The sequence below is a fragment of the Nomascus leucogenys genome, chromosome 4 (genome assembly GCF_006542625.1).
Source record: "Nomascus leucogenys isolate Asia chromosome 4, Asia_NLE_v1, whole genome shotgun sequence".
Classification (NCBI taxonomy): domain Eukaryota; kingdom Metazoa; phylum Chordata; class Mammalia; order Primates; family Hylobatidae; genus Nomascus; species Nomascus leucogenys.
The window spans coordinates 149,858,282-149,884,732 of record NC_044384.1 but is presented as its reverse complement, the minus strand read 5'-3'; the positions used below and the strand labels follow the sequence as shown (position 1 = coordinate 149,884,732).

Here is a 26,451-nt window from a genome sequence, read left to right as displayed (position 1 = left end):
CCTGGAATTTCAAATAGCTGTGATTTTATTTAACTTTATTGAATTCTAGTTTTATTATATTATCACCAGAGAGTTTGGCCTTTAAGATCTCTAATTATTTGAAATGATTAAGTTTTCCTTTGTGGCCTTTTTTATAATTGATTTTTATAAATATTGATGTGTGAAAAAAATACAGATTCTCTATTTCAAGGTTGTACTTTCTTTCTGTTTATCTAGTTCTTCCACATCTTTGCTTGTTTAGAATTGTCAGATTTGAGGAGATAGGCAGTCATGCACCACATGACGATGTTTTGGTCAGTGACCGACCACGTGTACTGTAGTGGCCACATAAGATTATTTCCTATTTTTACTGTACCTTTCCTATGTTTAGATCTATTTAGATACACAGATACTTGCCATTATGTTACAGTTGCTGTTCAGTGCATTAATATGTTGTATAGATCTGTAGCCTAGCTGTGTAGGTGTTGCGTAATACACTCTGTGATGTTCACACAGTGACGAAATTACCTGGCAATGCGTTTCTCGGATCAGATTGTATCCCCCTTGTTAAGTGACCCATGACTGTATAAAAAACTTCCTACAATCTTTGTGTTTTTAACAAATATTCATTAAATTCCCAACAGACTTTGGTTTATGGCTAATTAGAGGCTTATGAATGACTGTGGTTTCTTTGTTAATTGTCTTTTGCCCTGTTACCTTAATTACCAGTTTAACCTGAAATGTAATCTTGTCAACTATGAACACGGCCCTTCTTACCTCTATGCTTCTGTATGCCTGGTGGTGTCCATTCTGTAGTCCTCTGTGGGTAACTAGTCTAAACTGACCGTGCTAAGCTAATCCCGTGCCTTCTGCTGATGATTTCAGTCTTTTTAAAAGGAATTTTAAAACATGATATTAAAGAAATGTAGAAAACTTATTTCGACGATAGGAGGGGAGGTAGTCGGGAAGGCTTATCTCCCAGGGAACACATATTCTCTGTTCCCGGTGTTTCTTCCCCTAGTGGAGCAGCAGTTCCAAACCCAAATGTTGTCTCAGGGGTCCTTTTCACTTTTTAAAATTACTGAGGGCCCCAAAGAGATTTTGGTCATGTGAGTTATATCTATTAATGTTTGCCACATTAGAAATTAAAACAATTTTGAAAATACTTCTCCATTTATTTAAAAGTAAGGACTGGGCTGGTTGCAGTGGCTCACGCCTATAAGCCCAGCACTTTGGGAGGCCGAGTTGGGCGGATCACCTGAGATCAGGAGTTTGAGACCAGCCCAGCCAACATGGTGAAACCCGTCTCTACTAAAAATACAGAACTTAGCCAGGCATACAGAAAATTAGCCGGGCATGGTGGCACCTGTAATGCCAGCTACTCGGGAAGCTGAGTCTGGAGAATCGCTTGAACCCAGGAAGCAGAGGTTGCAGTGAGCCGAGATCGCGCCATTGCACTCCAGCCTGTGGGACAAGAGTGAAACTCCATCTCACAAAACAAAACAAAAAAAGAGTAAGGACTGTATGTCTCACACCTTGGCACACCCCCCCTGGTATCTGGTGTGATGGAGGGGATTATTCCTCATCTCTCCTGAGTTCAGTCTTCTATAATGTAGCATGCTAGGGCCTCTGGAGCACTTCACTGAACACTAACGAATGTGAGGTGGAAAAGGAAAATCATATCTTAGTGAAACTGTGGAAATAGTTTAGACCTCGGGCTCCCCTAACAGGCCCCAAGACGATGCTTTGGGAACCGTGGTGATAGAACTCTCTCTCCCAGACTCACTCTGCCCTGACCCCTCTTATTGGTGACAAACAGGCATGTGTAACTCTTCTTTTTCCTTTGAGGAATAAAAGATATTTGTACATTTTGCTCTGTTTCTTCCATGTCTTCAGTGTTATAGGGCCAGAAGCCTATCTGGGGAGGCTTTGGTTATTAAGCAGCGCTTATGGCTGGCTGGCCTCATCTCAGTCTAGGATTCAGATTAGGAAATCCATTGTTGTGTGAATGTGAATCGCATCCACCAGTCCAGCTATTATTAGCGATAATGCTGATAACCTCAGTTGGCCTGAATCCTTTGTCTCTAAATTGATTCTAAAGTGAGGCAGGGAAAAGGGGTGCTATTCAACATTAAAACAAGGAAGAAATTTAATAACAGTATTCAGTTAATTTGAAAAGATAAAGGAACAGGATTGAAATTTTAACAATGGTCTTCTCAGCTTTGCTTGGCCTAACCTGATCTTATCTCTGGCCAGTGCCCTCAACTGGTGTGTTTTAGTGTAAGATATTTTTATGTAAATATGTTAGAAATCACAGAATGTTTTTTCCCCCAAAGATTATCATGTAATTGTCACATTTATAATGTTATCTGTGGCTCAGTATATGACTTAGTGATTTCTCATTCTGGAAATCAAGAAAGGCTGGAAGGAGAATTGGAAGGTAGGGATGAAAAACTCCATTTTAAGAGAAATAAGAGGCAGATGCAATTCACAGACTCTAAAATGTGCATGAGGCTTACCAAAAGCAGCTAAGCTTGGGCAGCGATAGTATAGGCGGAACGGAGCAGAAGGGCTCAGGCTAACAAAAGCACTGGTCAGGGCCAGGTCTGGAAGACGAGCCCCACATACCCTGTGCACTGAGAGGCTGAGTCGCAGATGTTCAACTCCAGCTTGCAGAGTGCAGAAGTTCCAGGGAGGACCACTGACAGCAAAGGGCTTTCTGGATCCAGTTTTACTCAGAGACATGGGCTGTGGGGTCTTCCAGGGATTCACATACGTGCAGGTAGTGGCTGAGGGAGAGAGTGCTGGAACTGGGAAGGCTGGAAGCTGCCCTTCCTCCCACCCTGAGGGCATCTGCAAAACAGGTGCCCTAGGAAGTCCCACCTCTCTCTGAAATGCCTGTTAGAGAAGGTAACCGTCACTGCATGGATATTCTCTAAGGAAATTGTGGGAAATGTGTCTGTGAAGCAGGATGGAATCATGACCAGACAGTTCATCATAAATGAAAAAAACAGGAAACTCATGAAGCAGTTCTATGGCAGAAGATCCCAGTGCAGGAATGCCACAAAACAGAAAAGAGATTTTAATGAAGCTGAGTATCCCTTATCCCAAATGCTTAGAACTCGAAGTGTTTTAGATTTTGGATTTTTTCAGATTTTGGAATATTTACATATACATAATGAGATAACTCGGGGCTGGGATACAAGCCTAAACATGAAATTCATGTATGTTTCACATACACCTTGTACATATAACCTGAAGGTAATTGTATACAGTATTTTTGATAATTTCGTGCAACCCATCACATGAGGTCAAGTATGGAATTTTTCACTTGTGGCATCATGTCCGTGCTCAAAAAGTTCCAGAGTTTGGACGATTCTGGATTTTGGAATTAGGGATGCGCAACCTGTACAACCAAGTGAGACAGCAGGAGACAAAGTCAAGTTGGCAGAAGGAAGGATGGCAGCAGCTGGGAGAACCACCACAGAGGCGAAGGTGGGAGTGGAAGGGCCCAGGAGAAAACAGATGTTTTGGGAAACACAAAAAAGGTGATGGAAATAATACGAATGAGAAAATTAATAAGAATGAAACCATAATCATGAGTTTAAAAGGAACTAGAAAGAAAATTACAGCTGAAGAGAACAGGGAGAGGAGTTGCAGCATATTTATCATTGGAATCTTCAAAAAAGAAAACAAAAGGACAGAGCAAATATTTAAAGATAATGTTCAGGAAAATTCTGCTCAGGTGAAAATAGATGGAAGTGTACATTGTAAGAGGGCAAATTTTATGCTGGGGAAGGTTGAATGAGAACAGGTTATGAGTGTGCCATATCCTACAGGAATTATTAAACTCTGAAGATGAAGCAGGGACCTCCTAGTGGGTAAACAAACATGTCATCTCTTACCGAGGGAAAAGGTCAGAGTGACTTCAAATTTCTCCAGATTCTTCAGATAGTGGAGTAATCCTTACTTATGGGATCCTCCAGGAGGAAAGGATGGCCCGTGAATTTTATGTCCAGTCAAACTGTCTTTTGTATCCAGTCTGCAAACAGTATTGATTATGTGAGAACTCAGGGAATACTTAGTGTTCTCATGAGCAGTTTCGGCTGGAGAAACAGTGTCCATCGGACTGGATGTCAGTGAATCGCTAGAGCATCAGCTGTGTGGCTGAGGGTGATGGAGCAGAGTGTGAGTGGAGGGCAAAGGAGAAAAGGTTGGTGGTTAGAGGTTTGTTGACTGTCTCACCTGTAATCACAGGGAGGCACTAAGATGTTATTCACTAAAATCGAGTTGTAGAGGAGAGGGATGGAAGGAAGGAGGAGCGAGATGAATGGCAGTTTTATCACAATGTGGAACAGGAAACTAACAATGCTAAGATGTGTTGTATGGGGATTCCGAAGGAGAGGGAATTACATAGAGTTAAAATTCCAAAAGTAACCCCTAGGACAAAATAGTGGAAACATTTCTAAATTTCAGAAGAACTACAGAGAGAACGAAAACTTTTTCAAAAAGCTACAAAAACATGTCATAAAATTAAGACCAAACATGTTGTATCTATACATGTAAACACATAACCTGAAGGCTGGTAAAAGTAAAAGATTTCAGATTGGATCAAAAAGTGAAACCCAACTCCAAGTTGTATGTAAGAAGCACACCTAAAACAGTGATTTACAAAAGTTGAAAATAAAAGAATGAAAAGATATACTAGGCAAAAGTAAAAAATAAAGTGGGACAAAAAAGCATGAAAGGAAAGCAGCAGCCCACTTTTTCCTGCCATGATGCACATCATAGTAGGGGCAACTGGAAAAGCAGGGCATCCCCGGAGGGGCAGGTGGAGCAGCGGCGAGGGCCTCGGTCATCATTCCCACAGGAGACCTCTACTTCACGGGTTCTGTCACAGGGATTTGTTACTGTGGCTTCCCAGCATACAAATTCTACAATTTTTTATTTTAATGCAATGTTTTTGCTATTTGATAATGAGTTTTTAAATACAAAATGCTATTTAATAATGAGTTTTGGTGTTGTTTTTCCTTTTAATTTCTACATGGAAGGGCTGTGTGATTTTCTGATTGTCTGTTCAGCAGACAACTGCGAGTATGGGCTTAGGTTGTGAAAATATTTGTTAGTGCCCAACCATTCATTCTAGCCTCTTTCTGGTGTGCCCTTTTGCTAAAGAGGCTGGAAAGCTAAAAGCTCCATTTCAGACTCTTGCAGCCTGGGCTCTGGGAGGAGATATGCTTCCACTAACTAAATGAATGCCTGCAAGACTAGAAGACAGAGCTGCAGGTTGCGGCTGCCTCAGCTCCCTTGTATGAAGGTCTCTTCAGGTTTGCATGGGTAGTGACTGTTTACTATACTCGGACTCTGACTGATACAGTGACTTAATTTAGGATGGCATGTTAGAAATCTTCATGCATGTATGTTATATCGCTGTGGTTTGTAATTCCATATTAAATAGATTTATATATCGCTCAGCTTTTTTTCATCTTTCCTTTAAGCTGTTGCAGCTAATTGCAAAATCCCAGTTAACTTCATTGAGTGGTGTGGCACAAAAGAATTACTTCAACATTTTGGATAAAATCGTTCAAAAGGGTAAGATGATCACTGTAGTTTTAATATTCTAAATCTTAATTAGAAATTTGGTGCAAGGAGATGGGATTTTTCTATTATCTTTACCCAGTACACATGCTGTCAAAAGCAATTGTGTAAATAATGTGATAACATCAGAAATACAAGTCATCCCTCCAGTTCCCAGTGTTCTGTTACTGCTGTTTACTTTTTTAAAGTTGCTTTTGCATACAAAGGGATATATTAGGAAAAATAACTAATCCCAGAACTTAAAAAACCTATTTTACCTTTTCATGATTAGCTAATCACAGTTCATTTTAGATGTATGCTTCCAAAATTAGCAGGATTGTGACTTACTCACTTAGGCATCAGATAAGCCAATAATTTTCTTTCTAATTTAATGAGCTTGCCTTGATAAGTTACTGGCTGTTAGTAAATGGAACTTTAAATTTCACACCATGACTTCATGCATACATAGGAATATATGACTCTATATTTAAGCCATTTTAAAGTAGCCTCTTTATGATTAAAGTACAAAAGAAAGTATAAAGTGACCATTTTAAAGGCAAAATTGTAGACCCAAGTGAAAATTTATCAGATAAAATTTTAAAGGTTTTAAAAATCTGCTATTTGTGATATCTCAAAAATGATGTCACTTTTGGGTTGCAGTGAAATTACATCTTTTTATTGTGGTGAAATACACATAACATAAAATTTACCACTTTAGCAGTTTTTAAGCATGCAGTTCAGTGGCATTGAGTATGTGTATATTATTGTGCACCCATCACCACCATTCATCTCCAGAACCTCTTCATTGTCCGAAACTGAAACTCTTACCGCCTTAAACACTGAGTCCCCATTCCTCCTCCCCAGCAGCCCCTGGTAATTACCATTCTACCGTCTGTCTCTATGAGTTTGACTACTCTGGGTGCCTCATATAAGTGGAGATATATATTTGTCCTTTTGTAACTAGCTTATTTCACTTTGCATAATGTCTTCAGGGTTCATCCATGCTGAATATGTGTCAGCATTTCCCTTTTTAAGGCTGAATAATATTCTGTTGCATGTATGGATCACACGTTGTTTGTCTGTTCATCTATCAGTGGACATTTGGGTTGTGAAACTAGATCATTTTTTAAAGTGTTGCTTAACTATATCAATCCATAGTTTTATTTTTATTTATTCCAGTTCTTGATGACCACCACAATCCTCGCCTAATCAAAGATCTTCTCCAAGACCTAAGCTCTACCCTCTGCATTCTCATTAGAGGAGTAGGGAAGTCTGTATTAGTGGGAAACATCAATATTTGGATTTGCCGATTAGAAACTATTCTCGCCTGGCAACAACAGCTACAGGATCTTCAGATGACTAAGGTATAAATATCTTGGCATAAGATTTATTACACTCTGTTTTTATATTACAAAAGTTGTTATCTTTTCTCAGCATACATGAAAGACTGCTATAGCTTTTTGAAAGACTTTCTGATGCTTTCATAAGTATTCATTAAATTGTTTTAAAATAGAAAAGGACCAAAGACCCCAATGGCTTATAGTTGCTATTGGAAAGACAGTGGGAAGAGCAATCATCAAACCAGGCTGATCCTATGGGTGAACAGATGTAAATAAATTAACTTCATGGGAAATTGAATATTTCAGTTATTAGAATAACATTCAGTAAATTAAGGCTAAATTGTATTGCCAGTAATTCTCTATTTAGTTGTTCCTTCTCCCAAGTTAGTAATTTTTTGTCTACTTCCTTGCTGTTTTTTTTGGGGATGTGTTTATAGTTCTTAGCAACAATGAGCAAGGCCAAAAGAAGGTGCAAATTACGTCAGTTTTTTTGATATTTTTTCTTTATTCTGGTAACTAATTTCAACAAGAAAAATGTTAATACCATTGCCCCAAGTATTTAGATAGTGTTTTATTTAACTCTAGTACTAATAAGAAAAAGAATAAACCGAAGATATATCTTAGTGGTGTGACTTACGTAGCCTTAGTGGTATAAATTATTCTGCAGATTGTACTGGTAGGGTCATAGTTACCTTTTATCACAGCACCCCAGGTTCCGCATCAAGGAATGGTTTTCAAGTGCCCTCTGAATGCCTTAACTTTTGGCTGTTTATTTGCCATCTAAATATGGGATTTACAAAAAGAGTGATGATTGTCTAGTTATGAGTCTGAAATTATCATTAATAATGTAACATTCAGTGTCAGTAAGAGTTAAGCAAGTTTGTTATAAACGTTGGACTCTTTGTTCTGTTGTTGTCTTGGTGTGACCCTACAGTCGTTCAGAGCTTTGCACAGGCTGGCTCTTCGCTGCCTCTTTTACTGCGTTCCCCATGCATAGGTGGGTTGTGCTAAAAGTCCATCTGTAATACACTTACGCGTGGCATGAGGCTTGCTGTAGAAGTCCTGACATGAGTGGCCACGCCACATGGCCAAAGTCCCCTTTCTCCTGATGAGGCAGAAGTTCTGCCTGATGAGGCAGATCTCCTGATGAGGTAGTGATGTTCAGAAGGTGACCTTCTAGGGAGAGAATAGGGTGTGTCCTTGTCCATGGTGGGTTTTCATGGTCAGGATCCCAAGGAAGGGGGTGTTTGGGAAAGGCCAGGAAGCAGCCTTTCTGGTCTGGCTGGGAAGTTCCAGGTAGGATTAGTGGCTCTGCATTCTTTGGAGAGAGATGTAGAGCCAGTGGAGAGATGTGGACCAGTGGAGGCAACAACGAAGCTCCAAGGATTGGGCCACACCTCACCAAGAGGAGAGAAAGGAGAAAGCAAGGGACAAGCTCGCATCTTTGACTGGGTGGGCCGAGACAGAGCAGGAAGGCATGGCTGTATGCTGAGCTTGCTTCCCTCTGGATCTTCTTTCCATTCATACTACCTGGGAAGAGGCACCGGCTGAGGGATAATAGGAGTGCATGTGGCCCCAGCTTGCCCCACTCAGGGCTGCCCATAGCCAGTGAAGGGAGACACTCTGCTTTTGACCTGGGATGGTTCCCACAGCCCTGGTAGGCAGAGCACACTTACATGGCAATACCTCTCTGCCTCAGCACAGAAGGATAGGTGTTACTGTAGTGCCATTTTGATCAAGTGGGAAAAATAAGGTACAAAAAATGAAATTAATGATTAATCTTTGAGGAATAAGAAAGCACTGATGATAACACAAAGGTGCCAGTTTTCGTCATGTCCACTCAAATCTTACCATCAAAGACCTTGAACTTGTTTCTTCTGTTTCATTAGTGGTTGCATGCTGCCTGGCGGCTCTTCACCTCAGTCCCTGAGTGCCCTCTGGAGCAGGAGGCTTGGCTTGTGCCTCTGTGAGGATCTTGGCTTCTGGACCCTGTGCCCTGCTTCTAGCCTTGAGGAGGGTCAGGTTCCCTTGTAGGAGTTGGCCAGAGGAGTTTTACCTTTCTGGGAATGTTACTTGACACCAGTAGAAAGAGCACTTTATCAGCTCAGCTAACTGAGGTGCATGTGTGGATACCGGACTCAGTTAGCCAAATTGGTCTGAGGCTGCTTAAGGTAAAGATCTGGTCTCCTGACCCGCTGGCTGATGCTGGATTGCTGCCTCGCACTTATTCATGGGAATTTTGAGGTGACTCAAGCAGATGGGGTTAGAACAGAGGAGCTGAGAGCCTTCCTGGATCCCTCAGAGTGGAAGTCCAAGCACACCGCCTGAAGTTCTGCCATGTCAGGATACAGGGCCAGCTTTCTCCAGTGAGCTGACAGTTGTCTTTGTCTTCTAGATTATCCCAACAAGAAATACCTTGACACACCTGGCCGGGCACGGTGGCCCACACCTGTAATCCCAGCCACTTTGGGAGGGCGAGGCGGGTGGATCACCTGAGGTCAGGAGTTAGAGACCAGCCTGGCCAACGTGATGAAACCCTGTCTCTACTAAAAATACAAAAATTAGCCAGGTGTGGCGGCAGGTACCTGTAGTCCCAGCTACTCGGGAGGATGAGGCAGGCGAATTGCTTGAACCTGGGAAGTGGAGGTTGCAGTGAGCCGAGATCGTGCCATTGCACTCCATCGTAGGTGACGAGTGAAACTCCATCTCAAAAAAGAAATACCTCGACACCCCTTAAATCTATATTCTCATAGTCCCAAAAGTAAGCAGAAATTTAGTACATATTTGTGTTGTGAAGTGCTTTCATGTGCATATGTCTGTGACTCAGTCAGAGTAGGCACACAGCTATGTTTTCACATGCTTCCTCACCCAGTCAGCACTTCCTAGATGCCCCCATGTGCTTGCTAGGCCCATCACAAGGTGGGACACATCGATCAGCAGATGTAGCCTTTAGCATGGGGCCTCCAGGGGCACCAGGGAGAAGAGCACATGATGCATCACAGAACTCTAACAGATATGAACACAGGGCTGTTGACATTACATTGGTTCACAAGTGATGTGATGTTTTAGGTGGAGCTTAAAGAATGGGCCAGGTGCAGTGGCTCACGCCAGTAGTCCTAGCACTTTGAGAGGCCGAGGCGGGTGGATCACAAGGTCAAGAGATAGAAACAATGCTGGCTAACAGGGTGAAATCCCGTCTCTACTAAAAATACAAAACATTAGCCGGGCGTGGTGGCGTGTGCCTGTGGTCCCAGCTACTTGGGAGGCTGAGGCAGGAGAATCGCTTGAACGCAGGAAGCAGAGGTTGCAGTGAACCGAGATCACACCACTGCACTCCAGCTGGGTGACATAGCGAGACTCCATCTCAAAAGAAAAAAAAAACAAAGAATGAGGGGAAAGTATCCAGGTGGTGGCCTGTTGGTCAGTGCTTAACAACTGGCTCTCCAGAGGCAAGAGGTTTGATTTGTAGCATTTGTCAGTTTCCCACTATGACTGACTTCAAGCCACCAACAAAAAGTAAACTGGCTAACAAAATTCCCAGAAGTTGCAGAATTGACTCCTGTGAGAAGGTATGGGAACTTCTACATCTAGGGGCTAGTAGAGTGTGGTATGCTGAATGTGTGGACTGCTTGGAAGAAGGTACAGGGGATTAGGACCAGACTCAGGGCTTTGTGGGCATTGCAGAGCCTTTGCTGCTCTCCGCCAAGGGTCATTGAAATGTCCGTGTTTAGAGGTACCCCTTCAGTGCCAGGCAGGGACCAGCCAGGTTGGAGGGAAGTAAACCCTCATTGCATTCATGAGGAATGACAGTAAAATGGGAAGGATGAACTTGGGGATACTTTAGCAAAAGAGTAGACTGGTGACTTTAAAGTGGATGCAAGGGAAAGAAGAATTGAGGGAGACTTCAGCAACTCACCACGTATTGAGGGTATGGGCCTCCCGTGGAGAAGGGCAGAGCAGTTGGGAACACGGACTTGGGGCCAGGCAGACTGGGCTCGAGGCTGGACCCCGATCTTGGGCAAGCCAGTCAGCTCATCTGTATCTCTGTTTTTTTCTGTGTAAGATAGAATAATAATAGCAACACAAGTTTCTGTTAGCAGAAGTGCTTCCACAGAGAAATGGGAATCATTGACAGTCACATGCAATAGCTGAGACTATCCTAAAGCAAGAGAAGCAGCAGCATCGTTTCTTCCTTCCAGTGCAGTGTAGGTGTGAGAGATTTCATGATGGCAGAGAGCATGTAGCTAATCAGTGGAGGAAGTGCAGCAAAAAACACAGCATGATTTCGGACATGTTCAGCAAGACTTTTGTGCCTTGTCACATTTCAAGATTTCATTTGGTTGAGAAGTGCTGGCATTTCTGCTACACCCTCTTGTTATAGCCATTAACAGGGCTGTAAAACTGGACCCTGCCAGAAATCCCAAATGCCGAGTTGCCACACCAGACTGTATAACTCTACTAATCTGGGATTTTTTTTCTTCATACTACCTTCATACCACCACTTCATACTACCTTTAAACTTTGTAATTTTAGCAGCAGAATATTTGTAAACTCCTGTGTGCTACGGAAGTTTTTCTCAGTAGGAATTAGAATGAAGCACCTGGAAGACATAATTCTTGTGAGAGTGTTAGACTTAGTTGGGGGTTAATTTACATGCACGTTATCTTTTTGTTTTGTTTTGTTTTTGTTTTTGAGATAGGGTCTTGCTCTGTTGCCCAGGCTGGAGTGCAGTGGTTCAATCATAGCTCACTGCAGCCTTTAACTCCTGGGCTCAGGTGATCCTCCCACCTCAGCCTCCTGGGTTGCCGGGATTATAGGCGTGAGCCACCCAGCCTGGCCATATTCTCTTTTCTGTGTGCTGTCTGCCATATGCTAGACGATAAAGATGGAAGGATGGGCTAAGACTTGACTCAAACATGTCAGATTAGTCAGTAATGAGGAAAGAAGTTTGCTGAGAGCCTGCGGGTACCGTGCTGGCTGCTGGGGAAGTGATGTATCTTGGACTGTGCAGCTCCATAGCCTACAACAGGGCTGACATCTGCCCTATGCGTGGGTCCCATCAGCTGTAGGGGCAAAAAACATATGTGTGCAGACAGGGCAGGGCAGCACACTAGTGCAGTCCATGAAAGCTTCATGATTATGTCCAGAATGTTAGAGCACTTCTCAAACTGTCAAGCAGTGTTGAGGCCCCACTGGTGTCTGGCAGATGCATAGGGTGCTTGATGAGGTGAAGGTGGCTTGGAGTGCATCACTGGCGGTCCATGCTCGTGCTGCCCACTGGGATGCATGAGAAGGGCCCTGCAGCAGTTTCCATTCTGAAGTCCTAGGAAGGTGCTTCCATAGCGAGGGCATTATAGGGGAGTAGGAGAAGAAAATGGGGTGTCAAGGCACGGGTGCCCCCGTCACCTCTCCCTACAGTCCACTGTCCACAGAGGTCAGGTGATTTCGAGAACCAAACTCATGGAATTAGCTCAGTCTAGCCAAAAATAGATGGTCACTGTGCTTTGTGTGCAGTAGGATTGTAAAAGGGCACAACACATCAGAAGGAAGCTAGCTCTCCTTGTGGCCAAGTACATATATCGACCTATTGGGAACAAAAGAAAAACACAAATCAGAAGCTCGCAGGTGAGAGCACACGACAGAAGCGCCACCCCAGATTGGGGTCAGGAACTGAGGCAGGACCAGGTAGCCCAACAGCCAGAACCTCGCTGTCAGCAAGAGGAGTTTCTAGTGAGAATGAAGGGATTCATTTAGATACAACTGAGGCCTGAAAAGTCTGAAACAGTTTGAGCTCAAACCCAATCCAGGGCTGTCTCAGGTCAAACTCGGAGCAGAGTTTACTTTTTGAATTGATTCAGCCCACTTCTTGGGGCCAAGGACAGCCACCCTTCCTCAGCCTGGCATGTGCACACACATGTATCTTCTGAGGGCAGATGCATTGCGTTTACTCTCTGGCACATGTGAGGGAGAAATGGTTTGTAAATTTGAAGTCATAGAAATGTAAAGCCGGAAGGTGGGGGGATGTTGGATGGAGGGTGAAAGGTTTCTGTAGTGCAGGAGGAGTCCGTTGTGGAGGTTGTCTACACAGCATGGTGACTACAGTTAATGATTATACATCCTTTACTTCAAATTTGCTAAGAGTAGATCTTAAATGTTCTCACCACAAAAATAAAAGTATTATCACCTGAGGTGACGGACAACAAGCTGGGCTATGGCCAGTGGTTCATAACGCATACAAGCACAGAACACCATGTGCTGCCAATATGGACAGATTGCATTTATCAGTTACACCTCAATAAAGAAAAAAACCCCACAAAGCTGGAAGGAGCTTTGCAGATGATGTGGTCAACCTCCCTCATCACTGGGGTGACCAGCTGTGACCAATCAAGGCCTAGGGGCTGTCCAGGCCACCCGGCCAGTGGTGTGGCGCAGGCCCTGCCCCCTGCTGGTGATAGGTGTCATGTTGCCCTCATGGTGCATTGGATTCATCTGGGCAGCAGCGCCACATCCGCAGATGCTGCCCTTCTCCAGGTGCATCTCGATGCAATAGAGGAGTGCTGACCTCCTGATGCTGATGGACACCTGGCGCGTGGGGAGGTGCAGCAGTAGGGCCTCACTTAGGAACAGCCTGCTTCGTCCTGCTGTGCAGCCCTCTCTTGCTCTCTTCCTCCAGCCTTCCCCAGGGTGGTGGATGCAGGCCCCTTGACACCTTGCGACGCATGACCTGGAGAGCTCTTTTTGTGTTACCATGTTTTGCAGCATTCATTCCAGCTTGACTCTTCAGTTACCGTGTGAACAGACACTGGCCATCTTCTCAGTGAGATGCTGTTGTGTTTTCCTTTCAGCAAGTGAACAATGGCCTCACCCTCAGTGACCTTCCTCTGCACATGCTGAACAACATCCTATACCGGTTCTCAGACGGATGGGACATCATCACCTTAGGCCAGGTGACCCCCACGTTGTATATGCTCAGTGAAGACAGACAGCTGTGGAAGAAGCTATGTCAGTACCATTTTGCTGAAAAGCAGGTGAGTGGGATGCAGCAGTCTCCCCTCAGGCTGAGAGTTTAGTATACTGCCTGGGGGCCACGCCCTATAAACTCAGCTGGAGAGAAAGAATGGCTGAGTATTTTCCACTTTTAAAGAACCAGGAACAATCAGAATTTATTGAGACTGCTGTGGTTTCTCTCCTATAGAATGTGCGGTTTATTTTTCATATTGAAAAAGAACCATGATTCTAAAAATAACCCAAAACTGAACAGCAAAGCAAGAACTGAGTTCTTTTCTCTCCTGTTGATAACGAGGTGCATAGAATCCCTGGCTCACTGCCTTTTCTCCTGATTTGATGAATCAGATTCCAGTTCTGCTTTTGACCAAGCTGCACATCCTTGAAAAGTCAGGCGCCCTCTGTGTGCGTCAGTGCTCTCAGCACTCAGTAGATGCCGCTCCTGAGTGTCCACAGCGCCTCCCGCATGCCGTGCCTGCTACACTTAGGAGTGCATGTGGGGCAGCACAAGGTGTGTTCTGCTGTCACTCCTTGAGGCCTTTCCAGGGTGGTCTCCTCATTCCTCATCCACGATGAGACCCTGTGGTCCCTGTTCCTGGGCCTTTGCAGAAACTGGGGGTTCCCCTCATCACCCCACAGATGTCCAAGGCACCTGCTCTGCACAGAGCTTGTCGCAGCCAGAGAAGGCAGGTGGCTGGAGGGAGGCGTGTTGTGCTCCTCACGGGGTGGGATTTGAACTGTGGTCAGCACCCACCTAGAAGACCTAGGATGGGACTCGGTGCCTTTCATGAGCAGCATAGTCTGCCCTTGGAATGCAGGGCAGTCGACAGGGCCTAGGCAGAGAGCCGGACCCTAGCATGGGAAGGGTGCTCTGTGTTTGAGTGGTGGATGGTGAGGAAGCACGTCAGAGGCCAAGCTACACGAAGAATCCTTGTCTGTGTCCTGTGAGGTCAGGGGAGCCAGCAAAGCACATGGAATTGCAGCTTTCAGAAGAGCCTCTGTTCTTGTTTGAGGACTAGGCTGGAGTGGATACAAGAGGATCCATCAGGATCCTGCCTTAGGAAAATAAGAGTTATGGGCAAGGAAGTGCACAAGGGCAACAGGGAAGACATCAGAAGATGACCCCGATGGGATGGGGGCTGCCACAGGAAGGGGCTGGCCTGAACATGGGCCTCATGGAGTGTGTCTGAGAGGTATGTGGAGCTAGGGCCTAGATAGATGCATATGGAGAGGACAGGAGGCAACAGGATCAGCTTGGGCAGGGCCTGAGGGCACCAACCCCAGTGCTGAGTGATAGAATGAGGTGCCCCAGAACCTGGGAGGAGCTGGACCCTCAAGGCCATGGACAGAGAGATTAGTAGGACCAAGAAAAGCCTGTGAGATTTAGCTGAGCAGAGGTTATGGATGCCTTGGGGAAAACTGTCTCAAGTGGACTTGTTCGGGAGAAGCAAAAGAATTCCAATATTAATTTGAGTAGGAGAACAGTAGATTGAATTTTAAGTCAGCACTGGGCATTGGGGAGGGGGTGGATAGAATTTTCTGGGGAGGATTTAGATCCTAGGAAAAGAGGTAAATGAAGGTCACCTGGGATGAGCCCTCTGCCTCCCAGTTTGCCCTGGGACACTCCCTATCACGTGCAGGCCCGAGCTGTTCCCAAAAGGCGTTAATGAGAGTACCTGGTAGGTGTTTATACATCTAGACCCTAAACATACTTAAGGACGTCTTTTGGCCATTTCTGTGGTCATTGCCATTCTTAAAAGAGTTGCTTTAAATAAGTTAAATGTCTCTTCTGCACCAATATCCTAGAATAGTTAAGTTGCAATTAGCACCTGCAGGTGCATCTCATTTGTACACATTTTCTTAATCATAAAAACACAGCATCAGAAAATAATGATCTGTTGTTCAGGCCCCAGTAACTAACATTAAGACCCTGAAAAAAAAAGCATATTAGAAATAGCTTTTATGAGAAAGCATAGATAAGGAAGCATCCTCAAAGTAAAAACTAGATACCTGAGAAAACTGGACTGGTTCAAGATAGCATGGAAGGAAAAGTCAGCCCAATGCTCTTGACTGGAGCATCTGGTGGGATGTTGCATTTGAGTTGGGAAAAATCATAGATGGTTATTTAGGAGGAAAACCATGGGAGGGGATTCTCCCCATGAACACTGGTGTCACACAGAGTCAGTGAGAAGCAGGAATGAGACAAGAAACGGTTGTTTTTAGTCTCTAGGAACTAATGTTGTAACAGTGCCTGCCTGGAGGACACAGAAATTAATATTAAATATGAGCAGTCTGATAACTACTTTTTATTTTGCAAGTAGTCTTCTTTTCAAATTTTATTAGAAACAAGATTTCTGGCCGGGCGTGGTGGCTCACATCTGTAATCCTAGCACTTTGGGAGGCCGAGGTGGGCGGATCACGAGGTCAGGAGATCGAGACCACGGAGAAACCCCGTCTGTACTAAAAATACCAAAAAAAAAATTAGCCGGGCGTAGTGGCGGCCTGTAGTCCCAGCTACTGGGGAGGCTGAGGCGGGAGAATGGCGTGAACCCGGGAGGCGGAGCTTGCAGTGAGCCGAGATTGTGCCACTGTGCTTCAGCCTGGGCGACTGAGTGAGACTCCATCTCAAAAAAAAAAAAAAAAAAAATTTAAAAAAAAATTTAAGAAAAAAAAAGATTTCCTCATTGACTCCATGATAATTTCCAGAGTCCTCAAAAGCCATGAATGAAGTATGAGTATGTTATACAAGTGATTGTTTTTAGCTTTGAAAAGTAAAACATGCTCATTGCAGCAACAGCCCTAAAGACTAGTAACTAGTACAGTGTTGTACAAACAAGTTAAAGGTGACCCCCACAAGGGAGCCCTGTTACTCCTTTAGCCCATACATTTTGTTTTTTGTTTGAGGCTTTATATACACTCACACATACACATTAATTTCTCTAGCTGTGCGCTGGTCATTTTCAAAACTGTAATTGAAAGTCACTCTGTAATACTGATGTTTTTGGTAACACCTTTATTAAGATACCCTCCACTTTATGCAGCCATCACCACAGTCGATGTTATGATATTGGCATCTGTATCAGTCCATTCTCCACTGCCAATAAAAGACATACCCGAGACTGGGTAATTTTTAAAGAAAAAGAGATTTAATGTGTGGCCGGGGAGGTCTCACAATCCTGGTGGAAGGCAAAGGAGGAGCAAAGTCACATCTTATATGGCAGCAGGCAAGAGAGCATGTGTAGGGTAACTGCCCTTTATAAAACTATCAGATCTTGTGAGACTTACTCACTATCACAAGAACAGCACGGGAAAGACCTGCCCCCATGATTCAGTTACCTCCCACCGGGTCCCTCCCACAGCACATGGGAATTATGGGAACTACAATTCAAGATTTGGCAGGGGACACAGCTAAAACATCAGCATCACCTCAGGAAAAACAAAACAAAACAAAACAAAACAAAACAAAACATGCCCTTCGGCTGCCATTCCCAGCCCCAAGCAACCCCTAATCGACTTTCTGTCTCTGTGTTTCCCTGTTCTGGATGTGTAATACTATGGCATTTGTCGTCTTGTGACTGGCTTCTTACCCGTTGCATGATGTCTTTACGGCTGCATGTTGTAGACTAAATCAGAGCTTCATTCAAGACTGAATAATATCCCACTCTATGTATATCCACTTTTTGTTTATCCATTCATCAGCTGATTGACATTTAATTTGTTTGAGAAAAGTTTGTGGCTTTTTTTTTTTTTTTTTTGAGGAATCTCGCTCTTTCACCCAGGCTGGAGTGCAGTGGCGCGATCTTGGCTCACTGCAGGCTCCACCCCCCAGGGTTCACGCCATTCTCCTGCCTCAGCCTCCCGCGTAGCCGGGACTACAGGCGCCCGCCACCTCGCCCGGCTAATTTTTTGTATTTTTAATAGAGACGGGGTTTCACCGTGTTAGCCAGGATGGTCTCGATCTCCTGACCTCATGATCCACCCGCCTCAGCCTCCCAAAGTGCTGGGATTACAGGTGTGAGCCACCGCGCCCGGCCAAAAGTTTTGGCTTTTACAAATAATGCTGCCATGAACATGTTCAAGTTTGTGTGAAGATGCATGTTTTCATTTCTCTTGGTTATAAACCTAGGAGTAGAATGGCTGAGTCATATAGTGGATTTTGTTTAACTTTTTGAGGAATTGCCAGACTGTTGTGCAAAGTGGCTGCACCATCTCACATTCCCCCAGCAGTGCGTGAGGTCTCTTGATTCTCCACCACTCCCCAATGCTTCTCATTATTTCACTTTTTGATTAAAGCCATTCTAGTGGGCATGAAGTGGGTCTCATTCCATTTGCCTGATGACTGGATTCTAGAGCATCTTTTCATGAGGTTGTCATCCGTTTCTGAGACTTTTTTAGATAAATGTCTTTGCACGTCCTTTGCCCATTTTTTAAATTGGGTTATTTGTCTTTTTATTATTGAGTTGTAACTGTTCTTTATCTATTCTAGATATAAGTCTGTTATCACATATGATGTGTGTAGCTTATTTTAATTTAATAATACATTATGGACATTATTCTGGATTGGAATATTTAAGTCTGTTTAACAGCTGTTTTGTATTCCATTATACAGGCAAAATACAATTTATTTGATTTCTCACTTACTGATTTAACCCAAGTGAGTTTAATTTCAATAATTGTTTTATGTACTACACTGCCTTTGAAAAATAATTTCAGGTAGAACTGGAGGCCATTATTCTAAGTAAAATAACTTAGGAATGGAAAACCAAATACCGTATGTTCTCACTTATAAGTGGGAGCTAAGCCATGGGTACACAAAGGCATTCAGAGCGGTATAATACACATTGGAGACTCAGAAGAGGGAAGGGTAGGAGAAAGGTGAGGGATGAAACACTACATGTTGGGTCAGTGCGTACTTCTCCAGTGATGTGAGCACACAAATTCCACACTTTAGCACTGTACAATTCATCCATGTAACCAAAACCCACTTGTACCCCTAAAGCTATTGAAGTTAAAAAAAGAAATAAAAAACAAATAAAATGAAAAAGTTTTACACCTAATATTATGCTTTGAAAGTCATCTTACGCTGATTCTGAATGGAGTTTTGTTTGTTTAGTTTTGTAGACATTTGATCCTTTCAGAAAAAGGTCATATTGAATGGAAGTTGATGTACTTTGCACTTCAGAAACATTACCCAGCGAAGGAGCAGTACGGAGACACGCTGCATTTCTGTCGGCACTGCAGCATTCTCTTTTGGAAGGTACTGATTTAAATACACTCTTGGAATTTCGGGATTAAATTTTCGTGAAACAATGTAATCACCTATATTTTAAGTATAAGACTAAAAAGTGGAAAATACTCTTTGTTATAAGTAAGTTAAGGAGATATATTTGACCAAATATTGGGGTAGGGGTACAGATGTTCATTCAACGTGTAGCTTAATCCAGAAATGCTGAAAACCAAAATGCTTCTCCTTTTTGCAGAAGTTAGCATGTAGGAGGGCATTGCAGGTGGATTGCAGCCAGTGGCCTTTGTTGGCAGCAGCTCCAGGTTCCCTGCTGACCCCCAGCTTGAGGTTGAAGGCTGCAGTGTGACCCCTCTGCCCATCTGAGGACAAGTGCACCTTCCTCAGGTTTCCCCAGACTTAGCCCTCTGCCCTTTATGTCCCCACCGTCTCTGCAGGGCCAGGACCAGCTTAGGCTTCATTTATCAAACCCACATTCTTAGAAAAAAAGCGTCCATAAAGAAGTCCCACATTTTAAAATCTGCATTTTTCTCCTTCATATGATCAGAACTTAACAAGAGTATCGTTACTTATCTGGAAGTCTCATCCCTTCCTCCAGTTGCTTCCTGTTCTCACCATCCAGATTGTGTGTCTGAAAAGAATGTTTTTCACAGTCAGAGGGGTAGCTGCTTATTTCTTTTTTTTCTTTTTTATTTTTTGAGATAGGGTCTCGCTCTGTCACCCAGGCTGGAGTGCAGTGGCGTCATCATGGCTCACTGCAGCCTCTACCTCCTGCCTCTCAAGTAGCTGGGACTCCAAGCAGGTGCTACCAGGCCCAGCTAATTCACTTCTTTTTTTGTTTGTTTTTTTGAAACAGCGTCTTGCTCTGTCACCCAGGCAGTTACGGGTGCAGTGGCGCAGTTATGGCTCACTTCAGCCCCGACTTCTGGGCTCAGGTGATTCTCCCGCCTCAGCCTCCTGAGTAGCTGGGACCACGGGGGCAAGCCACCATGCCCAGCTGATTTTGTTTGTTTGTTCTTGGTAGAGACAGGGTTTCACCATGTTACCCATGGCTGGTCTCAAAACTCCCAAGCTCAAGCAGTCCATCTGCCCCAGCTTTCCAAAGTGCTGGGATTACAGGCGTGAGCCATGGCACTCGGCCATTATCCACTTCTTTCTTAACACGTTAATATTATTTCACCCTGGAGTATGTTTCCATGGTTTGCCTTGAGTTTGAACATGTTTGATGTTGTGAGATTTCACCGTGGGGAAAAAAAAAAAATGTTGAAACTAGGCATAAGCTGGTCCTGGAGTGACCCTGCTGAGCTGCTGGCTGCTGTGCGGAGGGAGCCCCCTTGACTGTCCCTGGTCTAGATGAGGCCCTGCCTCTTGCAAGGGTGGGCTGTCTCTGCCTCTTGCCTTCTCTAGCTCTAGGGAGATGAGGCTTTTGCCTGACAGACGCCATAACCCTATTGTGATTACTTCTTTTGCTCTGTATTTATCTAAGTTTGTTATCAGGTCATAAGGCAAGCTCTAGCTTGTTGGAAAGAGACAACTGGTTTTCATTTTTTCATTTCAAATCACATTTATTCTAAGTGTGGCTTTAAAAATTAATCCATGGTTGAGCAGAGGATGTAAAGATGTGTTTTTCTTTTATTATTTTAATAGTTTTATTTGGTATATCAAAGGTAAACAGCATCATACATGAATATGAGATTTTATTTCTGATTTATCATTTTATATTTTGGTATGACTTCTCTCTTTCCTGAAATTAAAAAGATGCAAGTTGTGTTATGTGTTTTTGCAGTAGTACAACTGTCTTGTAGAATATTATCCCTCAAAAGCAGGGAACATCTTGATTCCAGTTTATTCTCAACTTGGTGAAGTCAACAAATCAGTTCATCAGTAAGATTACAGATATACTGGAGAGAGCCCTCATTCTATTCTTTTCTCCCCAGTTATAGGGCACAAAAAGCACAGTATAGCGGTGAGTTGTCTGCAGTAGAGGCCACAGGCAGATGCTTGTGGACAGAAGGAAAGGGGCCAGTTGAGTGAAGCCCAGGTTCTCACCCAGCTTTGACACCTGACCCTGGAGGGAACAGGGCCCCCCTTCTGTGTAGTTCATTCTAGGACTGACACCTGTTCTTCTCTGAAATATTAACACTGAAGACATGTGGCTGTGTCTTCAGTCACAGAGTAAGAGTGACTTGTAACTGATTTGAGTTAGTGCTTCTCCTAAAAGTTACTTTTCTTTTTTCTCCTGAGCAGATTGTTTTGTAGTATAGAACTATTAAAAGCAATGATACTTTTATAGGGAAAATACCATTCATAGAAGGGATAGAAGGCTCTCAGTTTTGTATGTGGTAGTATTTTTCTTAGAACAATATTTATGAATATTGGAGCTCTCCCTGTCTGCTGAGCAACTAACAAAGAAATACACACTCCTTCGCTTCCACATTGTTGGGCAGTACAGATCAAGTCTCCCTTATCTGAAATGCCTGGGACTTGAAGTGTTTCAATTTTCAGATTTTTTTCATCAAACGTTTCTTTACACAGAGCTTGAAGATAATTTCATACAATGTTTTAGTAATTTTATGCATGAAACAAAGTTTGTGTTATGTACTTAACATGTGTAGTTTTCCACTGTGGCATCATGTCAGTGCTCAAAAGTTTTGGATTTTGGAGCATCTCAGATTTTTGGATTACAGGTGCTCCATGTATATAAGAATATGCTGCCTTAGTTTCCTGAAATATGTAAGTTCTGATTTTTTAAAATTGAGAGATGATGTAGCCTTCCAAAAGAATTTGCTTTGCCATTCTTTTATTTAGTGAAGTTTGTTATCATACTTGATCATGTCATGGAAATTGAGAACAAGTCTCTCCTAGCAAGGACAGCTGCCCATCTTTTAGTTCGGGGAGGTTCATGTCTTGCCCCGGAGGCTGTGATGTCCACTTCGCTGCAGCTACAGTGAGTGATCCCATCACAGCTTCTCCCACTGAATATCATTCTAGAAGGCAGTCCATGTTTTTAGTTCTGAATCCATGCATGGAAGTATTCAAAAAGAGCCATCCCTCCTAATTTAACCCCTGAAGATGTCGGGTACTTCTTGCCCTGTCTTCCATCTCCTCCACTGTGGGTTTGCCCAATGTGGCTAACCAGAGGTGAGTGGCCTGGTGGGCCAAGCCCAGATTGGAGTCAGGCAGACCTGGACCTGCCTCTGGGGTCTCCTGAGCCTGCTGCCCCTCCTAGGGTCTTGGTTTGACGCCGTGACACACCACACAGAGGAGCTGTGAATGTTCAGCAGTCCTGCACCTGGAAACTGGCACATAGCTGGTGCTCAGAAAATGGCACTTAGGGTTAGGGTCACTGCTTGTTTTTTGTTTGTTTAGCATCCCAGTAGTTTGTGTTGAGTGAGAAAGTAATATCAAAGCTATTAAGAAAATGAGACTGGGTGTTGGTGACTCTAAATTCTGGCCCTGGGACTTGGTCATGAGCCGACACCATGGCACATCTGTCTCAGGTCTGCATCTGGTATTTATCTAATTTCCCACAGTACATAAGCTTGGAGCTCTCCAGTCAGCAGTGCTGTGGAGCCGCTTCATCTGCTCCCAAGCTGGTTTCCCATCTCTTCTGGCTCTGCTATATTGGAGTTCTTTTTTAACTTTTCTACTTGCCTTAGTCAGCCTTCCACACAGTCTGTAAGTAACTGGGCTGAGTTAAGCTCTGGAGCCAAAGACTGACTTCGATGTCCCTGCGAGGGTCCACTGAGAGGGGTGGCGAAATCTCCCGGCTGTATAAAACCTCAGTTAAAAACTGTACACTTGTTGGCTGGGTCAGGGAAGCCAGGATGAGCGTTTGGCCTTTTTATGTCCTGTTTTTTCTCGATGTATCGGTTGCCGGAATAGAGGGCTGGACACCTGACGTTCACCCCACAGTCCTGTGTGGACATCAGGAGCAAAGTTGGAGCCAGAATAGAAGATGAGGTCTCCATGGTCTCGTGGTCCTGGTCTTGCGGGGGAACCGCTTTGCTAGTAGCAGCCTGAACCAGCGGGGGAGAACAGCACAGGAGGGCAGCCGCTGAGGCTTGGGTCTGTGTTGGAAAGTGGCATCCACTGGCCTGGAGAAGCAAGTGTCAGGTGGAGGCTGGCTTAAGGGCACGTGTGGAATTGACTTAATGTGCATTTTTTTTTTTTTTTTTTTTTTTTTTTTTGGACGGAGTCTTGCTCTGTTGCCCAGGCTCGAGTGCAGTGGCGCAATCTCGGCTCACTGCAAGCTCCGCCTCCCGGGTTCACGCCATTCTCCTGCCTCAGCCTCTCCGAGTAGCTGGGACTACAGGTCCCTGCCATCACTCCCGGCTAATTTTTTGTATTAGAGACGGGGTTTCACCGTGGTCTCGATCTCCTGACCTCGTGATCCGCCTGCCTCGGCCTCCCAAAGTGCTGGGATTACAAGCGTGAGCCACCACGCCCGGCCCAATCTGCATTATTGAGCACAGAGTAGACCCTTCGGATGTTAAAGGAAGAACAAAGAACTTTCCCAAAAAAAATCTATTATAAAGTTTTAATATAAACTGCACATGGAAATAGCATCTCTTTTTCAGTGAATAATTTTAAAGGTTATTTAGCACTGCAGCCTCATTAGTTGCCAATTTGAAAGACTTAAAGGTAGAGATATGTTGTCTTAATACTGTCTTCAAGGAGTTTGGGAATTTGGGTTATCTGATGAGACCTTGTTTGCTTACTTTTAATAACCTCGTACTGTCCAAATTTAGTTACTTGATGTTTTTAGTTATTTTCGTAAATAATATGAATCAAACCTGAATGCCTAGGCGCAGTCTGGCTCTTTCTAATCTTAACTTTTCCTTTTTTCCCTCCCTTTACTGCATTCCTTCCTGATTCTTTCTTCATGATCTCAAAGGACTACCATCTTGCTTTACTATTCAAGGTACTTCCCTGTCTTGCCACACATCCTGTGTTCAGGATGAAAACGTTGCATCATGCTGCATCTCATGCACGTCATCCTGGCCACTGCCCGGCTCGATTCCAGCTCTCGCTGACTTGAGCTTTCTCAGGACCCTGAGCAGGGCTGAGTGGCCAGTTTGATCACCTCAGCAGGGACGAGAATGTTCATGAAATATTTTGCAGAACAACACCTGAGTGCTGAGGGAGGGTGCTAGATGTGCCCATAAACAATTCACCACACAGCACCTGGGTTGGCAGCACTGCCAGGGCATGCCATGGAGAGACCCAGCACTGACCCCAGAGCCTCTGGTCCCATTTACCTACGTTCCTCTTAAGATTCTGCCAGTCTTCATCCACAAAATTAATTTTTCTGTCATCACTTCTCATATTAAATATAATTCTGGATCCTTAGGTATGTGAGCATGGCCAGCTCCTTTGGAGCAAGCAGGAGCCTCGGGGGCTGAGGCCGTATGTCCCCACTCTCCTGTCCTATGCAGGGAGCCCAAGCTGATTCAGGGATGAATGGCGGGTGGAGGGAACCCTGTGTAACAAACTCAGCCAGGAACCGGAGGACAGGACAAAGGAATGGCTGGGACCAGAGGACAGAAAGTCCCCAGTGGTTTCTTCTGTGGCCTTGTAGATTCCGGGGCAGCGCAGGGTGGTGTCAGCAGCTGGCTCCTCTGACTCAGTACCAGATTCGGCACTGGAGGGCTGACCTGGGCCACCGTCTCTTGCCCTACCTGAGCAGGAGTTCCATGGGAAACCTCTATGTAGAATCGGCTGCGGCTGCCCTTGTGTTGATCATTCTCATCCAAGTTATCTCCCATGTACCTCTGAGGTGGGGCCCAGGGTCCATGTCAACAAGCAGCTGACCACCCCTCAGCCACCATCACTAGAGTGTAGCTGGTGGTGGGGCCCCCTCCTAACCATCTCCCACCTCCCCACAGGACTCAGGACACCCCTGCACCGCGGCCGACCCTGACAGCTGCTTCACGCCTGTGTCTCCGCAGCACTTCATCGACCTCTTCAAGTTTTAAGGGCTGCCCCTGCCATCCCTATTGGAGATTGTGCGTCATGCTGTCTGTGCGGGGCTCATAGTGAGTGTTCTGTGAGGTGGGTGGAGGCTCCTGGGAGGCCCCTGCTTCCAGAAAGCCTGGGAAGAACTGCCCTTCTGCACAGCGGGGAGTGCATGGTTGCATTTTCATCATCGAAAGTCAGAGGCCAAGGAAATCATTTCTACTTCTTTAAAAACTCTTCTTCTAAGCATATTAAAATGTGAAATTTTGCATACTATATATATATATGTAGTTCAAAAATATTTCAGGTGGTCAGCTCCACATTCTTTGTTGACCTGACACTAACGGCCAATAATATGCTTCTTAATTATCAAATTATAGTTTCCCAATTTTATACTAATTGGGGGTGGGTTACAAAACAGTTGATCCTTGTAAATACATTGTACAGAATATTTATTTTTTCTCAAAATGCATTTTAACTACTACATTGGCTGTGCCCAAATGAGTCCTCTATTGAATAGAAAGTGAACCCAGGGCAATGATAGCCATTCTTGTCTTAGGGATTATGGATTGGCGTATGAATTGTGCACACGCAGCCCAACAACGGGCAGTGGTCTCTGTGCTCCTAGGCATCCAGCACAGGTTCTGGCAGGGTACCCCTGCAGGGGGTGGGGGCTGGTCTGTGCATAATCCTGGACTGTGATGGGAACAGCCCAGTGCAGTCTAAACTTCAGTTGTGTTGAAACTACTTTAATAGACAAAGTAATAAATCATGTTTATCTGTTGATTTAAACTTTATCAGTTTTGCATCTTACTGAGAAATGTTTAGTGATTTTGATATTTAAATCTTTAAAATATTGCTTTGTTTTTAAAATAACGCATGTCCATTTTAGAAAATTAAAAAATCAATCCCACCGCCCAAAGATTATTGTGCATGCTGAAAAGAATATGAAAAATCCCCTCAGCAGGCATAGGATAGAAATGTATTGTTGTATATTTCCATTTTTGAATAGGGTCAAGGAGCCCAAGCAAATCATTTCTACTTTTTTTCGTCTAAGCATAATAAAAGTATACTTTTATAGCGTTATAAATAGGACTAAAAAAAGATTCTGGATTTTTCAGCCCCACTTCTGTGAACTGACACAAATGGCCAAGAATGCATTTATTTGTCAAATTATAGTTTCTCCTGAGGCGATGCAAATACCTGGGGCCTCTGTGAATATATGTTAGTTTTTCATAAAACCATAAATGTCCTGTATACCACTGTTATTTCACAACCCCCCCTCCCACCCTGCCTTTTTTAGAAACATAGAACCATATCCTAAATGTTATTTGGAAACTTGGCTTTTAT

The 26,451-nt window shown here is 44.1% G+C and overlaps 1 protein-coding gene across 3 annotated transcripts in view; it reads left to right on the top strand.

Moving 5' to 3' along the window:
* FBXO25 (F-box protein 25) overlaps nucleotides 1–26,191 on the top strand; it is a 65,378-nt gene extending 39,187 nt beyond the window's left edge. Inside the window, exons 6-11 of one of the 3 annotated variants that reach the window (XM_030812426.1) lie at nucleotides 5,478–5,571; nucleotides 6,736–6,920; nucleotides 13,742–13,924; nucleotides 19,015–19,158; nucleotides 24,041–24,067; nucleotides 25,032–26,191. In XM_030812426.1, coding sequence (XP_030668286.1) covers nucleotides 5,478–5,571; nucleotides 6,736–6,920; nucleotides 13,742–13,924; nucleotides 19,015–19,158; nucleotides 24,041–24,067; nucleotides 25,032–25,121 — 723 coding nt within the window. In that variant the 3' untranslated portion in view covers nucleotides 25,122–26,191. The remainder of the gene's footprint in view (nucleotides 1–5,477; nucleotides 5,572–6,735; nucleotides 6,921–13,741; nucleotides 13,925–19,014; nucleotides 19,159–24,040; nucleotides 24,068–25,031) is intronic. The other 2 variants (XM_030812428.1, XM_030812427.1) reach the window with 2 other exon arrangements.
* Nucleotides 26,192–26,451: the final 260 nt, after the last annotated feature.